At 34.4% G+C, this 21,360-nt stretch overlaps 1 protein-coding gene across 5 annotated transcripts in view; it reads right to left on the bottom strand.

The window, feature by feature from the left end:
* Positions 1 to 21,360, bottom strand: part of Fbxo8 (F-box protein 8) — a 40,065-nt gene that overhangs the window by 3,794 nt on the left and 14,911 nt on the right. For all 5 annotated transcript variants that reach the window (XM_042700038.1, XM_042700049.1, XM_042700059.1 and 2 more), the window contains 2 exons: positions 19,977 to 20,313; positions 16,873 to 16,999 (listed from right to left, as the gene is read on the bottom strand). In XM_042700038.1, coding sequence (XP_042555972.1) covers positions 16,873 to 16,999; positions 19,977 to 20,305 — 456 coding nt within the window. In that variant the 5' untranslated portion in view covers positions 20,306 to 20,313. The remainder of the gene's footprint in view (positions 1 to 16,872; positions 17,000 to 19,976; positions 20,314 to 21,360) is intronic.

Genomic DNA, 21,360 nt, shown 5'->3' with positions numbered 1-21,360 from the left:
TCTATAGAAGCATTACCCATAAGTTTGCATCTAATTTAGATGTAAATCAGTAATAACAAAACAACAACAATAAATAAAATGCTGAAGCAGTAATCTCTCACATATATGGAGGTCACATTCAAATTAATGTCTTAGATGGATTTGAATGTATAGTTTTCAATTGAAATAAAAGGCAGGTGTGTTTATTTCAACTTGTAATTACCCAGACACAAGCATTCTCATGAATGCTTATGTCTGGATACTAGCACAATGTGTGCAGTTAATTGGTAGAGAAAATGACATCTTAAATACATGCAACATACTGCTTTCACACATAAATTCCTTCAGCATTTCAAACACACAGTACTCAGAAATACTGCACACATTAGAATAAAAAGTCAGAAGAATTTTTATGAGTCTTAATTAAATAAAATCATTCTCATAATAATTTTATATTAAAAAGTTTTAAAAGCAGTTTGGTTCTATGAATAATGGTTTTAAAAGGTTGTAATTATCTGTATTTGTAATTCAAAGATAAGACTTTTTATATAAAACTAATTTTATCAGTCATCAGGATAATATCTTAATAGCAGGGCTAATTTTTTGTGTGAATTGTAATAGTATTAAGGCACCAACTTAGGAATGTACATAAAAAATACAGGATGGTAATGTGAAAACTTCCTATGAATTCAGTCATAAGCTATATCTCACGGAATCCTAGAGAAAAGGATGTAATATGATCAAGATAGAAGGACAAGAATTTGTTTGGCTTTTACCAGTTGTAGGAACTAAATTTTTTTAAATAGCTTTCAGCAGTTGTAGGGACTAAATATTATTTATTTCACATATATTAGCTATACAAAGAGGGTTTCATTGTGATACTTCCACACAGGTATACAATGTATTCTCATCAATGTCCCTACACACCACGCTTCCTTTTTCTCCTCAACTTTCTAATACAATTTCAACAAGTTTCATTGTTCCAGTCATACTTGCTGACAATATACTTCCATCATAGTAATTCTCATTCTCCTTCCTTAGCTCAACCCTCTCTAGCTAGTCCTTATCCCCACAAGAGCCTAAGAGCCTCTTGAATGCCCTAGGGATCAAGAGCTTTCCTTGACCTTCCCTTCCTTCCTTCTTCCCTTCCTTTCTTCCTTCCTTCCTTGCTTCCTTCCTTCCTTCCTTCCTTCTTTCCTTCCTTCCTTCTTTCCTTCCTTCCTTCTCTCTGAGGTTCTTTATGTTGTTTTCATATGTAGTTGCAGTACATCTCAAAATTATTTACTTTTTATCTTTTCTTTGGAGAACTAGAGAAATTTTAACACTTGTTCCATCCTTTCCACCATTACTTTGAATAATTGGGAGTTGACTGTATGTTTAATGAATCTGCTTAGTATAAGTTGTATCAGGTTTGTTTCCAAAATTTCTCAGTGTAAAAGTGTAACAATATTTTAGAATTATTTCCAGTGTTTAATTTTGATTGAAGTGCTTTAGAGACAGAGCAATACCAATTAAGTATTACTAAATGATTATTTATTCATGCTCACATCACAATTTAAGAGTTGTAAAATTAATTCAAATCTACTTTTAAAAAGATACAAAATAAGCCCAATAATGATATAGTAAGTGAGATATAATTCTATAACTGTATGCTATATGCCATTATAATATCGCTTGTTGCTACGTAGAAAGGAACTTTGTCATTTGCCTGATTAAGCATCATGAAATATGCAAGATTAGATATACTATTGGCTTTTTTCCCTTTTTTATGAAACCTATGTTTTAACAAGGTAATGCTAATCCAACCTGACTTCTTCAGAGGCAATCAAATACATATGAGTAATCACATGAGTTTTAAACTCAGTCCTAAAAAATGAAGTAAATAGCTTGAAATAATCCAATTTTGTGAGAAAAGGAGGCAATGACTTCAAGTTTGAGATGTCTCTGGAGAAGAAAATTACTTCAGAAGGACTACTGAAACAGAAAAAGGGGTAGGACCAGATTATAAATGTTTCTAATAAGTAAACTGGCAATCATTTTAAGTCCTGAAGCTTCAGGTAACAATGAAATACAAAAACATAACCCATATCGTATCTGGTGAGAGGCAATACTTTTTGTTAATAACTGGCTAAGTATGTTTAGTTTTTAATAAAGTTTTAGAAAAATAGTAGTGACCTCACTACATTAGTGATTAGTCAGGATTAGAACTCTCAGTAGTATGTGTGTGCATGCACAAGTCTATTTAGTTTCTTATAAGCAACAGACAAAATGAGCATCAAAATCAATATGTAATTTCCAATGCAAGGTTAAAGCTTACTATAACATACATGATTACACTGTTTCTTATAAAAGTGTACAGATCCGAAGGTCACATTTTATAAAGTATGTTGATAAATTAGCATTTATCTAGATACAGGACATTAGGACCTAGAGATTACTGATGGATATAAAATTCATGTTATATAAGGAAGACTTGAAGAATGCTGAAATAATAAACCAAAGAAGAAAATGTTTAGAGAAGAATAAGACTGTAAAACATCTGAAGACTTTAACATATGTAGAAAGAGAGAAAGGAGCAGACATTGTGGCGATTTAACGAAGATTACATGTTCTCTTTTGAGTCATGGGCAACGAAAATATTGTGGAACTTCTTTCCAGAAAATGGGAGCAGCATTTAAAAGATTTTATTTTACATCTTGTATGCATTTGGAAAATATAAATTAAATGCATGTAATCTCTCTAAGGACTGCAGGTTAGGTGTCCTTTCGAGATGAAGGCAGAAGCACAGTGATTGAGCATCAGTTACAGGTACAAGTGAGTATCAACTAAGAAAGGACACCTGCCAGTTGGTCATTTGCTTGCTTGATTTTTTTTTTCTTACGTTTCCAAAGTAAACTTAGGCTTTCAGTTTATAGCTCTTTTCATTGTTTATATAGATTTTTAATTCTTTTAGGCAAATTCTATTCTGTTCCAACTTTTAGAATTTTTAAAATTGTTTCAGGAACATTGTAGCTCCTTTTGTCATCTAGGGAGAATTGCTGTTTATGTCAAGTATTGTGTGATAATGGCTTCAGTCCTTTAGTAGGATGATTGCACAACATAAAGAAAGCTCTCTTCAGCTGAGAGGAAACTATTGGCCAAATAGATTTTATCTTACAACAGTTCAGAAGGAAATTATAGTACTTTCTGAATATACTTAGAACATAATTCTGAGTATGACAAATACTCTCATGTTTCTTCAGAAAATGATTAACTGGTAAATATGGTCCATGCCATAAATCTTAAATTTCTTAGCAATTCGAATTTGAAGTCTTCATTTAGATGTAGAGTATTATCTATATACATATATGTGCATATTTAGATCATGTATATCAGCTTTAAAAAACTTTTGTTAAGTAACCCAAAACCAATTGTTAAAATCTTTATTTAAAGGTATATTTTTATTCAGCAGTAGAGATTGATTAGTATAAAACAGTTTTGCCCTAAGAAAACTTAAAGGTAATATCTGATGATGAGACAAACATAAAACTAGAATAGCTGGCATTGGTGGCTTATACCTGTAATCCTAGCTACTTAGAAGGCTGAGATATGAGGATCATGTTTAGAAGCTAGCTTGGTCAGGAAAGTCCAAGAGGCTCTTATCTCCAACTAACTATTAAAAAAAAAGCCAGAAGTAGAATTGTGGCTCAAGTAGTAGAGTGCTAGTCTTGAGCAGTAAAGCTCAGAGACAGTGCATAACACCACATAAAAATACGCAGATAAAATATATCCATGTGACAAATCAGTAGTACAATGAAAGGAAATCTCAGGATGAAATAAGACTTGTTTGGTTCAAGTTTTAAGGAATGATAGGATCTATATGGGTCTGAATAAGATAAAAACTGGAATACTTTGGTTAATACTATATCATGTTACTTTTTTTTTTTTTTTTGGTACCAGTACTGGGGCTTGAATTCAAGACATGAATGATATCTTAGCTTTTTTTCTTTCTTTCTTTTGTTCAAAGCTAGAATTCTAACACTTTACCCACAGCTCCATTTCCAGCTTTTTATATTGGAGAGATAAAATATCATAAACTTTTCTTCCTGGGCTAGCTTCAAACTATAATCTTCATGTATCAGACTCCTAAGTAACTAGGATGTTGGATGATAAAAAGTAATTTAAGATTAAAAAGTTATATTTTTGTTAATTTTAGAGAAAGAACATTTATCCCCTAACCTCTTCTAACTAGAAGATACTGAGGCTTTGTGACACGCTAAAGCAATGTTCTTCATTCTTTCTATCCTTCTATTGCCCAGTTAACTGTTACACAAAAACATTACATACAAAATTCCAGAAATAAAAAATTCCTAAATTTTTAATTGCCCACCACTATGAGTAATATGATGAAACCTTTTCTGTCTAGCTCTAGTCCATCTGATTCATATATGTACATAACACAAGCTCATTAGTCCCATAGCTATCTCAGTTATCAGATCTACTGTCCTGGTATCACAATGCTTGTTCTCAAGTAACCTGTATTTTCCTTAAAAATGGCCCCAAACCACAAGAATAGTGGTGCCAACAATTCAGCCAGGCCAATGGAAAGTCATAAAAATGCTCCCTTTAACTGAAAAAGTAAAAATACAGTATTTTAAGAGACCACATTCACATTCCTTTTACTCCAATATATTTTTATAATTGTCCTATGGTTGTTAGTATCTTAATGTGCCAAATTTATAAATTAAACTTTATCTTAGGTATGCTTATGGGAAGAAACAGTATGCCTAGCTTCAGTAACTATCCCTGGTTTTGGGCATCCACAGGGAGTCTTGATTCCATGTGGGGACTCCATACTGGGTGGTATGAAGAGAAATAATAGAAAGTAAATTAGGTAATGGACAACAACTACTAATACTATTTAAAGATGTAGAAAACAGTAGAGATAGAGAGATACAATGGATATAAAAACACATTTAAAAACTCCATGTGTTATTTAAATGCAAAGAAAAAGCAAGCATACTTGATACATATTCTGGCTGTCTGGCCACAGGACATTAGGAAGTAAAAGACAGCCAATGTTTTTGGCTTAATGAAGAGGAAAATGACTAATACAACAAACTGACTAACAAAAAAACAACATTACTTAGGGTGCTGATTTGAAGGAAACTATGATGAGAGTGGAGTAGGCAACCAATAGGATGTAGAGAAAAAAGTGAGGGTTGGAGATACAGAACATGGAATTGAATAAGGACTGCAGGAGCTAAAGTAATAAAGAGAGTAGAATGTCTCAGTAGTCAAAGAATCTTTGAGATTTAAAGAAGCAAAGGTGAATAAAGGTTAATTAACATAGTAGACCTCAAACGGCATCATTTTCAGAGGGATTAAATCATGGCCATGCCACTTGATGATGTGCTCATAAAACAGTTTTACTCAACCTTTCTAAGCCATAGTGTTCTGATTAGTGAGAACTTTCCCATTGTTGTAGACATATTAAAGTGTTTAGCAAAATAAATATGGCTGCTTTCAGTTTTCTTTTAGATAAGTCAAAGAGACCAAAATGAAATAGAAGGGAACTGGCTTTTGTGACTGGGAAAAAGAAGTAATGATTTTCAGAAAGGCCCCCAAAGAGAGGAGGCTCCAGTCTAAGTAGAAAGCTAAGGAATGGGCGTAAAGCCAGAAAACTACATGTACTTGAAAAATTTATTAGTAATAAGAAAAAAGAGAGGGCTGGGAAGGTGGCTCAGTGGTAGAGCGCTTGCCTTGCATGCATGAGGCCCTGGGTTTGATTCCTCAGCACCACATAAGCAGAAAAAGCCAGAAGTGGCGCTGTGGCTCAAGTGGTAGAGGGCTGGCCTTGAGCTGAAGAGCTGAGGGACAGCGCCCAGGCCCAGAGTTCAGGCCCCACGACCGGACCCAAAACAAACAAACAAAAAAAGAGATAGCAAAATTACATTTTCTTCTTAGCAAGGTCATCTAGGGAGAACTGAAAAAGAGAGAGATGACTTGAATTTTTATACAATGCTAAAAAGATTTCTGCTAACAATGATTACTGAACCCACTAGGAATAAACTAAGGTAAATCAGGCAGCAGTAAGAATCCAGGTGAAATTAATGTGAGTTAGTCCATCTCATATCTACATTCAGCCAAATCTTATATGTATGCATGTGTGTGTGTGTGTGTGTGTGTGTGTGTGTGTGTGTGTGTGTGTGTGTACTCATATATATTTAGGATTAGGTATGCAAAGTGAAAATGTTTTGTCTATTGGCATTGAGTGTAACAGCTGTTAAGCACTTGGCAGAAATATTGTAGAAGAACTGGAATCAATAGAAGCAATCACAAAACACATACTAAGGAATTATTTTCCTAAAGAACACTTAATAAAAAAGTTAAAAAGCAAATGATGTAACTAATTTTATTTAATGCTGTCCTTTCATATAAAATCCGGTACCATATAATTAAACTATTCTTAAGACATTATAAAGTACAAAGCAAACTGGACTTTTTTTTAAAAGCTTTTTTTAAAAAAAGAATATTGGACTTATTTTTTAAAAGGTATTGGGAACATTTTAACAAATAATCCAGGACTAGGAAAGTTAGTGGCAGAGTGCTTGCCTAATATGCATGAAGCCCTGGGTTCGATTCCTCAGTACCACACTCAGGCCTGAGTTCAAACCGTCAGACTAGCAAAACAAAACAAAAAAACAAACAAATAAATAATTCTTAAATTTATGAAACACATGTCTGAAAACAAAATTATTCAATCCACACTTCTAGATCTTTCAACATAAAAACTGTTATTATTGTGTATGCATACTAAAACTGTTATTATTGTTTATGCATACTTTTTAACCACAATTTAAAACAAATGAAAATTTAATCAAAATGGTAACATTTTCATAATAAAAGTAAGACAGAATTAAGAGGTACAATATGTTATAAAAATTTTACTTTCTGGATAGTGACAATTCACAAGCACATCAGAAGAGAAACCTCTGCAGATCAAATGGGAGAATTCCTACTGCCCTGTTTGACAGTAAAGGACAATGATTAAGATGTCTACTTTGACGCAGTTTCTTCTTTTCTACAGCGATACAGAATAGCTAAGGTAAATGTAAATCAGTTAAACACTGTTGAGTCCAGTTGTTTTCAACCTCCCTATTCAGTCAGAGGACAGGTACTCTAGAGTTTGAATATAAAAATCATCACCTTGTTTTACCCGCGGTGTAATAAATGCAAGTCTTATTAATGAGATATCTACATTTTTGTCTCATCATTTCATTGTCTTATGCACAACTAAGTTTTGCAGTGTTTCTCCTTTCTACTGTAACTTTGCTAACCTTTAGCACATCAGAAATGCTACTGTTTTTGAGGATCATAAAAACTGGCCACTTAACTTCAGGATATTTCTTTAATACAGATGGCTCTTAAAGGGGGCCAGAGAACTAAGAATGGCTCTGAGAAGCGATCCTTTCATAAAAGCAAACTCACAGTTGTCAGTATTAGTAGAGAGTGATGCAGGAAGAGGCTTTTCTATAGCATATCTCCATTCTTGCCTAGGAGAAATCTTCCCCTGGGAAGAAGACATCTGAAATTCTGCAACCTATCCCAGACAAGATGACCACAGGCAGTGCTGATAACTATTACCTGGAGACTTCATTCTACAACCAGACAAACTTTTTGGAGTACATTTTTCTCTCAACACCCTCCTATACCTAGTGTTACCATCTCTGTCTTGAGTATTTTTCTGTACATTAAAGTAACATTTCAGCAAGCCACTGGTGGCTCATCTTTGGAGTCTCAGATATTCAGGAAGCTGAGACTAAAGGATCATAATTGGAGGCTAACCTGAGCAGAAATGTCTAAGGGACATCCAAAAGCTAGGCTGCAAGTGTGGCTCAAGTAGCAGATCATCAGACAAGAAAGTAAGCTGAGCAAGAATAAGGTAAAACCCAGTACCAGCAAAAACAAAAATCCAGAAAAACTCCAATAAGATCTAGAGAAAATGAAGAGAGGTATAGAATGAATTTTTCTGTGTTTTTTTTTTTTAGAGAAAGCAATGCCAAACAAATATGAACCCTGTCATCTAAAAGTTCAAGTGAATAATTAAGTCTATTAATTAGTTATAATAGCCTCAAACAGAAAATAAACCACATCTTTAGGTACTGATAGTCCCTAAAAAGAGCCATACATATGACTAGAATATATCAAATTATAATTACCATAAATTATGACTAACAAATAATAATAATTACTGCTGAGTTGAAGCAAGAGTCTTAGAAAAATCCTTCTATCTCTAATTTGTCTCTACCAAGGAAGAGAAAGCATTTTAAATCAAACTATAGACATAAAATTCCCTATTAGGATAAAACTTTATTGTCTTGTTATTAATAATAATTTAAACTGCTGGGCATCAGTGGCTCACACCTGTAATCCTAGCTACTCAAGAGACTGAGATCTGAGGATCGCAGTTCAAAGCCAGCCTGGGCAGGAAAGTCCGTGAGACTCTTATCTCCAATAAACTACTCAGATAAAGCCAGAAGTGGCACTGTGGCTGTCACGATGGAGTGCTAGCTTTGACCACTGGGCTCAGAGACAGAGCCCAGTCCCATAGTTCAAGCCCTAGGACCAGCAAAAAAAAAAAAAAAGATAATAATAATAATAATAACAACAAGCTAATGAGAAAGGGGAATGTGATGTTAACTAAGTTAGAAATTTTAATTTATAGAAGTTACATACAAATATCACATGTAATATATATATGCATATATATACAATGTGCACATAACAACTAATTGATAAGATTAGTTTTGACATATTACCTAGAACTTAATATTTACATTTCTAAGTATATATCTTAGCTCAAAACAATTTTGAAATTTAAAAAAAAACCTTTAAAAGCTGGCATAGTGACTCAAATCAGCAATTCTAAGCTACCTGATAGGTGAAGATCAGGGAATGGAGATTCAAGGCCAGCTTGGGTATTAAAAGAAAAGTTCATGAGACTCTATCCCAACCAATGATTGGGAAACGTGGTGTGTACCGCTTATCCCAAGCTGCCAGAAAAGCACAAGGATGTGTCCAGTTGGTCATCTCCAGAACAACAACTGTACCAACAAAAAATTTTGGTATAGTACCTACCTATCTTATAGGCACAAGGCCCTGGGTTCAATCCCTAATACTGTTAAAAAAAAAAAAAAGCACCTTAATAGTAGGTAAGAAATATAGTTTGGATTTAAGTGGAATTTTCACTGGTGAAAGTATTTATTCACGCTATCACCATTTAAGCCAAATACATTCTCAGTTTCATAACATTAGACTCTTATTATATATGGCTTCTGAAAGGATAAATGAGGCATAATCATTAAAATAAAATGTTATATTTGCAAAAGATTCTTTATTGCATTTCAGGAAGTACAATTAACAGCAAGGGATATCACCAAAGCTTAGACATGTTGATGTTACCAATATATACTTCCTACAAGATCATTACTCAGGTTGCAAACAGAATCTAAAAGTTCCAAAGCCAGAGCAGCTAACACATCCATTATACATATCTAGATCCATGTATGTCAGCAGGTAAAAGTACTAACTAATCAACACAAGATGACATTATAGGTAATAGTATTGCCTCCACTCTACAGAAGAGCAAATTGAAATGTCAGAGAGATGCAGTAACTTGCCCCCAAATCAAAGCTGCCTAACAAGTATAAAGTACAGATACGTAATAAATATTTTTTGAATGAATATTTAAATCTATGTGTATAACTCTTCCAGCTGACCTTTAGGAGAAACAAAAAACTTAAGGATTGTGTAATCCAACTAGGGTAAAATAATAATAAAGTAATACAAAACAAACACCCTCACATAAACAGGACCAAGAATGAAGGGCAGAGAAAACTCTAGTACACCTTGAAATGCCTCAATTATATGTTCAAGCTTGAGTGACTGGTCCAAATAATCAAAGGTCAAAGTCACTGTCTAAATAATTAAAAGCAACACATCAATTTGAAGATCCATTTAACTATGAGTGGCCAAAAGTGATGCAGAATGTAGACTTTGTTTGTAAGAAGGAATGTCCAAAAATGTCATGAAGGTGGCTGGGAAGGTGGCTCAGTGGTAGAGTGCTTGCCTTGCGTGCCTGAGGCTCTGGGTTCGATTCCTCAGCACCACATAAACAAAAAGAAAAAAGCCGGAAGTGACACTGTGGCTCAAGTGGTAGAGTGCTAGCCTTGAGCTGAAGAGCTGAGGGACAGAGCCCAGGCCCAGAGTTCAGGCCCCACGACCGGACCCCCCCCCCCCCAAAAAAAAGTCATGTATGAAAGAAAATTAATTAGTTTAAATACACTTAATTTAGAGCATGGTTAGGGCAAGGCATAAAGTACAATTGACTTAATAAAAAGATAAAATTGACTTCTTAATCTTAAAATCAACTAATGAATCAGATTTTAAAAAGGTAGATAATACACAGATAGATACATGCAATATGCATATACATTACCCTCAAGACAGGCCAATGGCCTCCAAATTAGCATACTTGACTAGTTGTAACTAGCTATTGGATTGACTTGTCTAGGTAGAAGATAGTATTTTAGGATTCTCAAGGGCATATTTTTGCACTTTGATGTTTATGAAAGAGGAAGGGGCTTTGTGAACTGTGATACAGGAGAAACTATGTAAAGCTTTTATTTGGTGAGGGACCCTTCCCATTGCCATACCCTAATTTCGATGGCTTAGGCTGCCCATATAGAAACCCCCTGGAAGTGGCGCTGTAGCTCAAGTGGTAGAGCGCTCGTCTTGAGCTGAAGAGCTGAGGGACAGCGCCCAGGCCCAGAGTTCAAGCCCCACGACCGACAAAAAAAAAAAGAAACCCCTAATTCAAATGTCCAGTAAAGGGACAAATTTACTTTAAAAGAAAAATATTTTATGTGACAAACAATTGCGAACAATTATGGGTCCTGGGCTTTTAAGCTCACAGAAGGCACTTTCCAGTCTGCTGTTTTCCAATCTGTCATGGGTGCAGGATGGCTGTAGGTAGTCCTATCAGTGCATGCTCATAAATGCACCAAAGACCAGGGTTACTCGTGGCACCTGTGTTGTGTTGGAGTCAGAACTGTATTACATGTATGCCATGGAAGGCAAGGGAAACAGACCAGACTTGATTAGCTTGGAATAACTTACATTGAACTCTTACAGCCTGTCACTCAGCTGGTTAGGTGCTTTCCCCAGTGAAGACTCAACGTGATGGATCATATAGGCCTACTGCAAAGTTCTTTTTTTTATAAATTTAATTTTATTGTCAAGGTGATGTACAGAGGGATTACAGTTACAAATGTAAATACATTTCTTGTCAATTACTTTTAGCATAGAATATAGTTCTATGAGAAAGCACCCCTAAGATCTGACTTCTATGTCAGTCCTTTTCCTCCTCACTGTGCAGTACTATCTATATCCTCTGTTGATGAGATTTAACCACATCGGAGCACAACTCTTCTCTTTCCTCTTTTTCTATCAGCATATTCAGTGTAAAAGAACCTAAAATGTTGGGGCTGGGAAGGTGGCTAAGTGGTAGAGCGCTTGCCTTGCATGCATGAGGCCCTGGGTTCGATTCCTCAGCACCACATAAGCAGAAAAAAAAAAAAGCCGGAAGTGGCGCTGTGGCTTAAGTGGTAGAGCGCTAGCCTTGAGCTGAAGAGCTAAGGGACAGTGCCCAGGCCCAGAGTTCAGGCCCACGACCGCCCCCCCCCTCCAAAAAAAAAGAACCTAAAATGTCAAGAAGATGGTGTTAGCTATTAAATCAGATTGTGTGCAGCTGGTGTCAATATTTTTCTTTTGGGAATTAAAATCTTGGACTCAATAGAGACCAGAAGTAAAAAAGAATTATAAACTTCAGTTAAAAAGTGTTACAGATGGTTGTTGCCTTAGACATTTCATTCTTTTCATTATTTCTTGCATCTTTGAACCAGGTGCTGAATTACACATCTATACCGATCATGCAACCATTCTAGTCTTTTCCCTAACAGTCATATGACTCAGATCTATTCACTAGAAAAGGACAAGCCAAGTGCTGGTGTTTCACACTAATACTTCTATTCAGAAGGCTAAGATCTGAGAATTGAGGTTTGGAGTTACACAGACAAACTGAGAAGGTCCTGAGCTCAAATTCCAGTACCACAACAAAACAAAACAAAAGAAAGCTTCTGAAAAAGTTGGTTTTTGTTCCCCCTTCCTAATATGTCTAGGGAATATGAGAAGAGCTTTCCGCCCTCTTCTTTTTTGGGGGGGAATATAGTCATGTAAACAGGTGACCATATGAGATGTAGTGACCATCTGGCTATCAAGAGAGGGCCCTAGTGAGCAGAGTAAAGATCCTTCATGGGATCACTGTACCACGTTGAGACATCCCCCGGGGGACTCAGGAAGCAAACAAATTTATATAATTTAACTCACTATATAATCTAACTCACTGTGTTCTCTGTTCTTTGAAGTTATTGTGTAGGCAAAAGGAGATAATTAACAAATTAACAACAAGCACAATTCAGAACATGAAAAAGTATCTCAGTGAAGACTCAAATCAACGTTCAGGTTTTTTTTTTCTCTTTCTTAAAATAAATACTATTAGATTATGGAAAAGGTTACAAGTAACTATAGTTCCATACATGTTCATAATAGAGAAGATTATAGGAAAACAGCAATTATACATCAACATACCCATAAGAGAGATTATGTCAGATAGCTATAAACAATAGCCTATTTAACTATTTTAATATACTTATTTACACATCATAGGATTAAAGATAATCTATACTACTCAAAAACATAAAAGTGTATTCCCTGGAATGTTCCTTTACTACCACCACCAACAAATAAAACTATTAAAGCAAATGCGCTTGGAATATACTGCATACTGCATCTACCTGTTAAATATCTTATGGATAGCAATGTAATAAAAAGAAATGTTTTTAAAAGAAATGCTATGAATAAGCAAACTAATTATAAACCTATTTTGTACAAATTTATTAGGCTTCAGAATTCATTTCTTATTATGTATTCCCAAAGCATACATTTAAGAAAGTTTATCTGTATGTTTTGGTAATATCAGTACTGTTACTGAGTTATGAAGTAATGGGAAGAACCACTTTGTTGTTGTATAGGTAATCAAAAAGTCAGTAAAATTCAGTATCAGTAAAAATTGTGTATAAACTCCTGAAATCTTTTCTATAATAAAGAAGTCTTATAAATTTCCTGTTTGTACTTTAGCTGGTCCACCAACAAAAATAATATATATGTTATCTTTAAGATAAATTATATATTCATTTCCATCAACTTATAGGTAAGTTAAAATTAGAATATTTTTCATAATAGGTTATATCTGAGGTCAACCTAGTGAATACATGTAATTGTATCATATCAGTCTTTGTGTATGGATATAGGAAAAATGTGCTTGCATTAAAAAAAACCTTTTCTAATAACCTCAGTGGGGTTATTTTCAAAAGCTGCTTAAAATACACAAATGAAAAAGAGCCTATAATGTATTAAAGTTAAATCATGTTTACTTCAAGTTTTCAGATGCTAACAAAAAAATGTTCAAGAAAATGGAGCAAAAGTAATATAGTTCACTGGTTATAAGTACAATTACTTTGTTATAATGCTGCCAGGGGAGTCAAGTTGATACACACCGCTGGTACATGCAGGGGAAATACAACTTAATGTAAACAGACAGTTCTCAGCACATTCCTTTGCTAGAATGTGGCCATCTGCCACAAAATACACAAGCTCATGCACAAGGTCAAGACGTTACATACAGCGGAGATCACAACATCATGCATATCACAACAGCGTGCTAGAGAATCCTACCACAGATTGTGCAGATGTTCAACCCCACCCCATGAGCCACCGCCAGCAGTTGCTGTGGAGTTTGGTTACCCATATCCGTGACACGAACGGTGTCCTTTGGAGAATCTTGTTCCCTGTGGCTGTAAGTATTCTTATTTTTATAATATTCTAATGATGCTTGCTATGAAACTGTTAAGTATAAACTAGAAATTACAGAAATGTAGACTTCATGTTACTGAACAATTATACACATCTTATCTCAGGCACCTGTAATAAATAGCACTTGCATTTGAACGTAATACCTTAAGTACTTAAGTGAACTGTCTGATGGCAATAACCAGGGAGTGGGCAAAAAATAAATAAATAATCAAACTTCAAATAGTTACTTTGATTTCTAGCACTCAGAACTGTGGCAAGTCATTCTAAGGACCTGACTAACACTTAGCTAATAAGTTCTATTTAAGAATATATTTTTGGGTAAGTCTTTCATGAACATTTCAGTTTTGAAGACCTGATTGGCAAACAATCAACCAAGTTGATATTATTTGTCTCAGTAGTGAAAGTACAAAATATAATCATTAAAAACCCTCCTCCCACTTTTTGAGCATGCTAAGTGTATTTCATTATCCTTTTTGCCTATTTATGTCCTAAATGTACTCTGGTAAAGATAAAATTCTTTGTTATTAGCCAATACCTGCTAAATTACTGGTATTCATAAAAAAATAGAATTAGAATTCTGGAACCACAAACATTTTGAGTGGTTCAGTTTTGTGATTCTTGGCAGAACTAATTGGCCCTATAGGAAAGGTAAATTCAGTATCTTGGGAACGCTTCAGTATATTTTTATTCAGGCCAGGTAGGGAAGAAAAAGAAACTACAGTCAACTCTCAATAACAATGGAAGATAGGATGGAGAATTAAGATCTGATGATCATAAAAATGATCTAAAAATCTTATTTTAAGTTACATATATTTATAATAATTTCAATTCCCTTCCTTATCAAATATTTGAATTAAAATTTTAAAAATTCTTGATAGATTAAAAAAAGAAGTAGAATTTTAGCTCTTTTCCCTGCCTCCCCTTAAGCTTTAGACAAGATGCAAACAAGAATACTATAGTTTGATATATGGACCTGTAAAAACAGAAACATACTTTGCCTCTAGTCTTTCCAATTTAGATTTTAAAACTATCCATATTCTACTATTTTAAGCTTACTTTTAATCTTTGCACAAAAGGATGGCTTTATCTGCTTTAAAAATTGTAACTCTTTTATCATGAAATAATTACTTATTTCGATATCAGCAATTTTATCCACTTTTTCTGACTTTGAAATACAGCCTACAACTTGGTATTTACCAAGTTACATTTCCTTACAAGTAACATTTGCAAGTTATACAAATTAACAATATCAGTATTATTCAGCATCAGCATAATTTATGATAGAAGTAAGTGAGTTTGGGACTTTGGCTAGTTGCCTCTCCTGATTCTTATCTACTAGAGTAAAGCCCTACACTATTCTTAGATTTTCTCCATTAGCCATCATTCAACTGTTAGAAGAATTTGAAGTGAAATGTTTTTATTATTATAAAGTTTATTATTTGAACAAGTAATGTCTAATTCTAATAAAGAAATAAAAAATACCATTCTCTGAATATTTAATTACAGCAGAATCTCAGCAGGTAACTATAGCAGGTATGCCACAACACAAGAAAAAAAATGTACTTATACTGCTATATGTTTACAAGGAAGGTAACAGAGATCTATCTATCTACATTTGTAAGTATAAGACTCAAATGGTAAGATATGTGCATAACTGTAAACTTTTGCAATGGTACTTTATTTGGTTTTTATATGTATTCAAGAAAAAATTAGTAAAGAAAAATACATGTACTAAACGAATATAAATTTATTTAAAAGTTAACATCATCGCTGGTATTTTATACATCTATAAAATCAGTATTTCCATTTAAGATATTTTACACTGAAGAAATATTTGCTTAGTTATAACAAAAGTGAAGATTAATTTTAGGAACTATTTGGCTGCATGATTTAAACGAATAGTCCTAACACTTTCACTACAAATGACTAAGTTGGTTTTTAAAAATTAATAAACTAATTCTTTCAGTTAAGTTCTTTCAGAAATAATGCATTCAAAAGTAATAGCCCTAAGAGCTATATAATTTCCACTTGGGATTCAAGGATTAAGTCTAGAAGATATTTAAACATTTCTGAAAGTATGACCTTTTCTTTTCTTTTTTTTTTTTTTGGTCGGTCGTAGGGCTTGAACTCTGGGCCTGGGAGCTGTCCCTCAGCTCTTCAGCTCAAGGCGAGCACTCTACCACTTGAGCTACAGCGCCACTTCCGGTTTTCTGGTGGTTTATTGGAGATAGGAGTCTCACGGACTTTCTTGCCCGGGCTGGCTTTGAACCGCGATCCTCAGATCTCAGCCTCCTGAGTAGCTAGGATTACAGGCATGAGCCACCAGCGCCCGGCTAAAGTATGACCTTTTCAAAAATACTTACAAATAATAAGAAAGGTCAGGGGAATTTTTATTTACATTTGATCATTTTTACATATTAAGAATAATTAACACAAAATTAGTTAATTTTATGCAAGTAGTTTTTGTCAGCCTGAAATTTTATGAAACTAGTTTTTAAAGGTATCATTTAATGATTAAAATTCAGATGTCAGAAATCAGAATGGTGTTCTGTATGATTACCTGCTAAAACTATATCGCTAGTAAATGGAAACAATGGAAATGGAAAAACATGCTGTAGATAAATGTGATGAACATATTCTATAGGGATATCAAAATTTTATTCTCACTGCGAATTTGTATTTCAGTAAGACCAGTATAAGACAGTCATATATAAGTGAGCAGGTAGAACGATAGGAAAGTGACATGGAAAGGCAAAGAAAACTGGCTATGTTCTAGCACAACAAGATACTTGGTTTCTCAGTGACTTAAAGGTAGGTTCAATGACTTGGTATTTTACCTGTCAGTTTTTGGTATTACAAAGTTGAAGCAAGCTTATAATAAAATTCATTTGATGCAAATTAGATAAATTCTTCACTTACTTCATCTGGGTTGGCATTAAAGGTAAGGCTGCCTTCATCCAGCTGCATATACAGTTTTCTAAAAGAAAATCCTAGGGGTGGGTTTTTATTGTATATGGAACAGTGACCCCATGTGGACTTGCACAACCTGTACAAATTAAAAGAAAATGAGACCAAAAGTTAATGTATTTAATTTCTGAAGTGATCACTAGGTGGCAGGCACTATTTTGAATATTTTAATGCTATTAAACTGCTCAATTCCATCAACAGTCCATTGATGCAGACGCAACATATACAAAGCAGAGACAAAAAAGTTGTCCAAAGTCACATAGCTTCATATGAGCAGCAGGCTTTGAATCCAATGAGTTTGACTGTACAGCATCAAAAGCTGTGATGCTAACATGTTTAAAGATACTATTTTAAAAACACTGGTTCTTGGGTTGGGGATATAACTCAGAGACAGAGTACTTGCTTAGCATGTACCAAGTGCTGGGTTCCATTCCCAGAACAACAAAAACAAAATAAAACAAAAACCAAACAAAGAACATTGGTTCTTTATCACAATGATTCATGACTGTATAAAAATTCTATGAAACCTGTGAAATATTAACTATCCATATCGCAAACATAATATTTCCTTAAGTTTAGGATAGGAATTTCTAACTTAGTTTATAGGGAAGAGCTACTGGTTATTATTTGATTTTTTTTGTTTGTTTGTTTTTGGGTCCAGTCGTGAGGCCTGAACTCTGGGCCTGGGCACTGTCCCTCAGCTCTTCAGCTCAAGGCCAGCGCTCTACCACTTGAGCCACAGTGCCACTTCCGGCTTTTTTCTTTTTGCTTATATGGTGCTGAGGAATCGAACCCAGGGCCTCAGGCATACAAGGCAAGAGCTCTACCACTGAGCCACCTTCCCAGCCTGGTTATTATTTGAAAGGTAAAGTTTTATCTTATAAAGTCTGGATATACAGCATAAAGTCTTAAATATAAGTTCATTAGAGACACAGAAAATACTGAAACTATATTTTAATATGTTTTTGGTTCTTTGCTCCAAGATTATGTAAACTGCTGTGTGTGTGTGTCTGTGTATGTCTGTATGTTTAAAAACCTGCTTCTAGTTGAGACAACTATAGTTTCATCTCTAATAATCATTAGTGGTTTTTGCTTCAAACATCCTCATATACACATATGCTCCTATACACCCAAATCTGAAAAAGCTCATTGCCTGTAGCATCAAGTTGTGAGGATAAATGGATGTCATAGTTGGCTTAAATACTTGCATTGCTTTTTTTTTTTTTTTTTTACCAACTGAATGCAATTACTGTTTGAAACTATAAGAAATTGTTTTAGGAAATTATTTCTATTTTGCTAGTCTTTATCAACGTAGCTTGTAAGTTTTATTATTAAACTATGTATAAGCAACAGAATCTCCTGACATTTTCAAATGTTCAACACAATTGAAGTTAAAATAAAAACTGAGCCAGTCTTTACTTTCAAACAGAAGCAATTTATCACTAAGTAAAAGAAAACCCAGGCCAGGTGTGGTAGTACACACGTGTAAATCCTAGCATTTGGAAGGCAGGAGAAGGATAGAGTGTTTGAGCAAGCATGGAAAAAGGAGAAAAAGAGAATCTAGGGTTATAGGCAAAATTATATGGCAAAAAATAAAGGAAACATGTCTTATATACCACAGAAGTTACTGAAATAGGGTTTACCAGCCCAGGCTGGTTTGGAACTCACATTTCTTCTCCTTGGGATTTCCCTGGGATTATAGGTATGGGTTACCACACCCAGAAACCTCCTGATGAACAATGTTTATTTAAACCCAAATGAAAAATTAATTCTGATTGAGTTCACCTAAGCTTAAAAATAAACTTTTTAAAATTCAAATATAGGAATATAAGTGAAGTTCCTGGGAGTATAAAAATGTAGAAAAAAAGAATTAAGAATTGGAAAGTTTTAAAGTACTTAATTTCCTCTTTTGCTCATAGAACACTTTAAACATGATTTTAAACATGACTAACGGAATTTCCTCTCACAAAGTGCCTTTGCTATGGCAAATCAGTGAGAAAATTATGAGATGAAACTAGTGACTTTGGTGTATTTATTGACTGAGAAATGTATGATTTTTATATTACTGTGATATCAGAAAACCAAAGTTAGAAATGTCAGTACTAACAAATACACTTTCATTACAGTTTGGCAATGTAGGTTTACTTCTTAATTCTCTCACTTTGATTTACAGTTAGAAATGAGTTCAAGTCTCAGGGTTAGAACTGTGGTTCAGAAGTACTGTGTCAACCTAGCAAACACCCTCAATTTGTACCCTAGTTCTACCAATTATTTTTTTTTTAAAGACATGTTTCTAAATATGCTATTTATCGAAGACTTAAACTTCAATAAAGAATGCCACAAAACCTGAGATTCAAATTCTTCTATGTTTGGTAACAATTTTAAGACTTAAAAGAAAAAAATGTACACATAATCTTTTTGTGTGATATTTCAGGAGTAGCTAAGATTAATGAAATAGATTCTATAATACTAGCATTCTTAGATAGCAATTGCTAAAACTTCTATAATCTATTTTAAGCAAGTGAATTTATCCATCTACTTTCAAATATTTGCTTACTTTACAAAATGGTGCTTAGAAAAACACACAAAACTTATGCCAGGAAGTAACTGTGACAAATGAAACAAACACACATATACTTCTGTTTGAAAGCAATAAAACAACAACATTTGAGAATTATTTATTTCTTTGACAGAATTCCTATGGAAAGCCTGAACTACTGCAGGGATGTGAGATTCTTCACTTCTAATTATAACTTTTAACTTTAGAATCTTGTGTACTTTTGAAATGTACTGGTGATTTCTCACTTAGGGTAACTGACACATGTACATCACTACAGAGTGATCCTCTTCTCACCAGAAAGCCAAGGCTGCCCTATTGCCTTCCTCCTCCTAATATCAAAACTGACTGATGACAACAATATCTTTATTTTCCCAGGATTTAATAGAGCAAAGTCTAAGTTAAAAGAAGGTATCTCGTAATACATACATGTTATGAAAGAACATTAAGCATGACTATGACCTAAGATCCGCATCAAATATTGGTAGGTTTAACTTACCCTTGCCAGAGAAGTTCATCATTAGCAAGGTCTTGCCAAACACATGATGCCAAACAGAGGTCAGTTGCATTCAGGTAGGATAAGATGGTGAAGCTCAGCTCTGGGGGCAGCATTTCCAAATTAATGAATCCTTCCTGTTCTTTAGATTTCCTTGCTTTCAAAAGGTGATATATATCAATGCCTCCTTGGACTTGTTTCCGGTGGTTGGTACCAGCAATGCTGCTTGCCGCCATTCTCCTGCTCTGCTCTCTGGTGAGGTAGCCTTGCTCACTATAGCCTTCCTGCTGGAGCTGCTGGTTTCTGGCCACTCTCCACAGCCCTTGACCCATCTGCAAGCCTGCCAGAGTGTAATAAGGATGACATTCAAAAAGTAAACCATGTTTCCCAGTGGTACAACAAATCTGACATGAGCATTATTTTATCAGTGTTAAAATTCCTCATTAAAGCCCAATAAAAGCAGTAGCATATTATGAAGAATAGGTGGAACATTTTAAGTGACAAGTTTGGATAGAGAGTTTCAGGAATGTTTGGTCTGATCATCACTTTCATTCCAGCTTGCTAAGTAGTTTTAAAGACCACAGGTGAGAAAATAATTTTTCATGTAGTAAGGTTTAAACGTTACTGATGTCCTGAAGACTCTTACAAATTATAATTATGTGAACGTATGGGCCAGTATTAAATGCAGCTCTGATCAGAACACAGGACTTTAGTTAAAAGGCCTCCAGACACTGCTTTTTATCACAATTCAGGCTAAGCTAAGCTAGACCCTTTTAACCAAACTCCCAGATGCATAACAGCTGTGAAACAGACTTGTAGTTTATGCTTGCCAGTCTACACTTATGTTGTAGACTGTAATAAAATGTAACATAGGCCCTGAAGTCTAATTCCAAAACCTTATAAATTAGACACCTAGAACTCCAGGATGAATAGCACAGCAATAACCGACAATTTATTTGGTTCTGCTGTTGTGTTAAAGGAAAAATCATCATAATTTAGATGAATTTTCTAGTTCTTCTCTTTATAACCCCATGGATTCCCAAGGTACCTGGAAAAGGCACAAGAAGTTGTAGTCCAATCTCTGCCTGCAACCAGGGCAATACTGGTTCTGTTACATGTATTATATTTCCCTATATACAGATATTTAAAAACATCTAGTTTGGACTTCAAACAAAACAACTAAGAAAAAAAAGAAAATAAATTTAATACAGAAATCCAAGATAAACCTGTAACCAGAAACTGCCTATTCCTAGGAATAACTTAGAACTTAAAAGAATGTTGAAGATACCCATCTCAGTACTTAAAAAGAAGTGACCCACATGATGCACACTAAGTGTTTAGCTCATTTCTGGACAATGACTATTAGATTACTTATTGATGAAAGCAG

This window comes from Dipodomys spectabilis, unplaced genomic scaffold (assembly GCF_019054845.1).
Source record: "Dipodomys spectabilis isolate Male_0828 unplaced genomic scaffold, ASM1905484v1 ptg000009l, whole genome shotgun sequence".
Classification (NCBI taxonomy): Eukaryota; Metazoa; Chordata; class Mammalia; order Rodentia; family Heteromyidae; genus Dipodomys; species Dipodomys spectabilis.
Note: the sequence above shows the minus strand (reverse complement) of the source record. Positions and strands in the feature narration are given on the sequence as shown.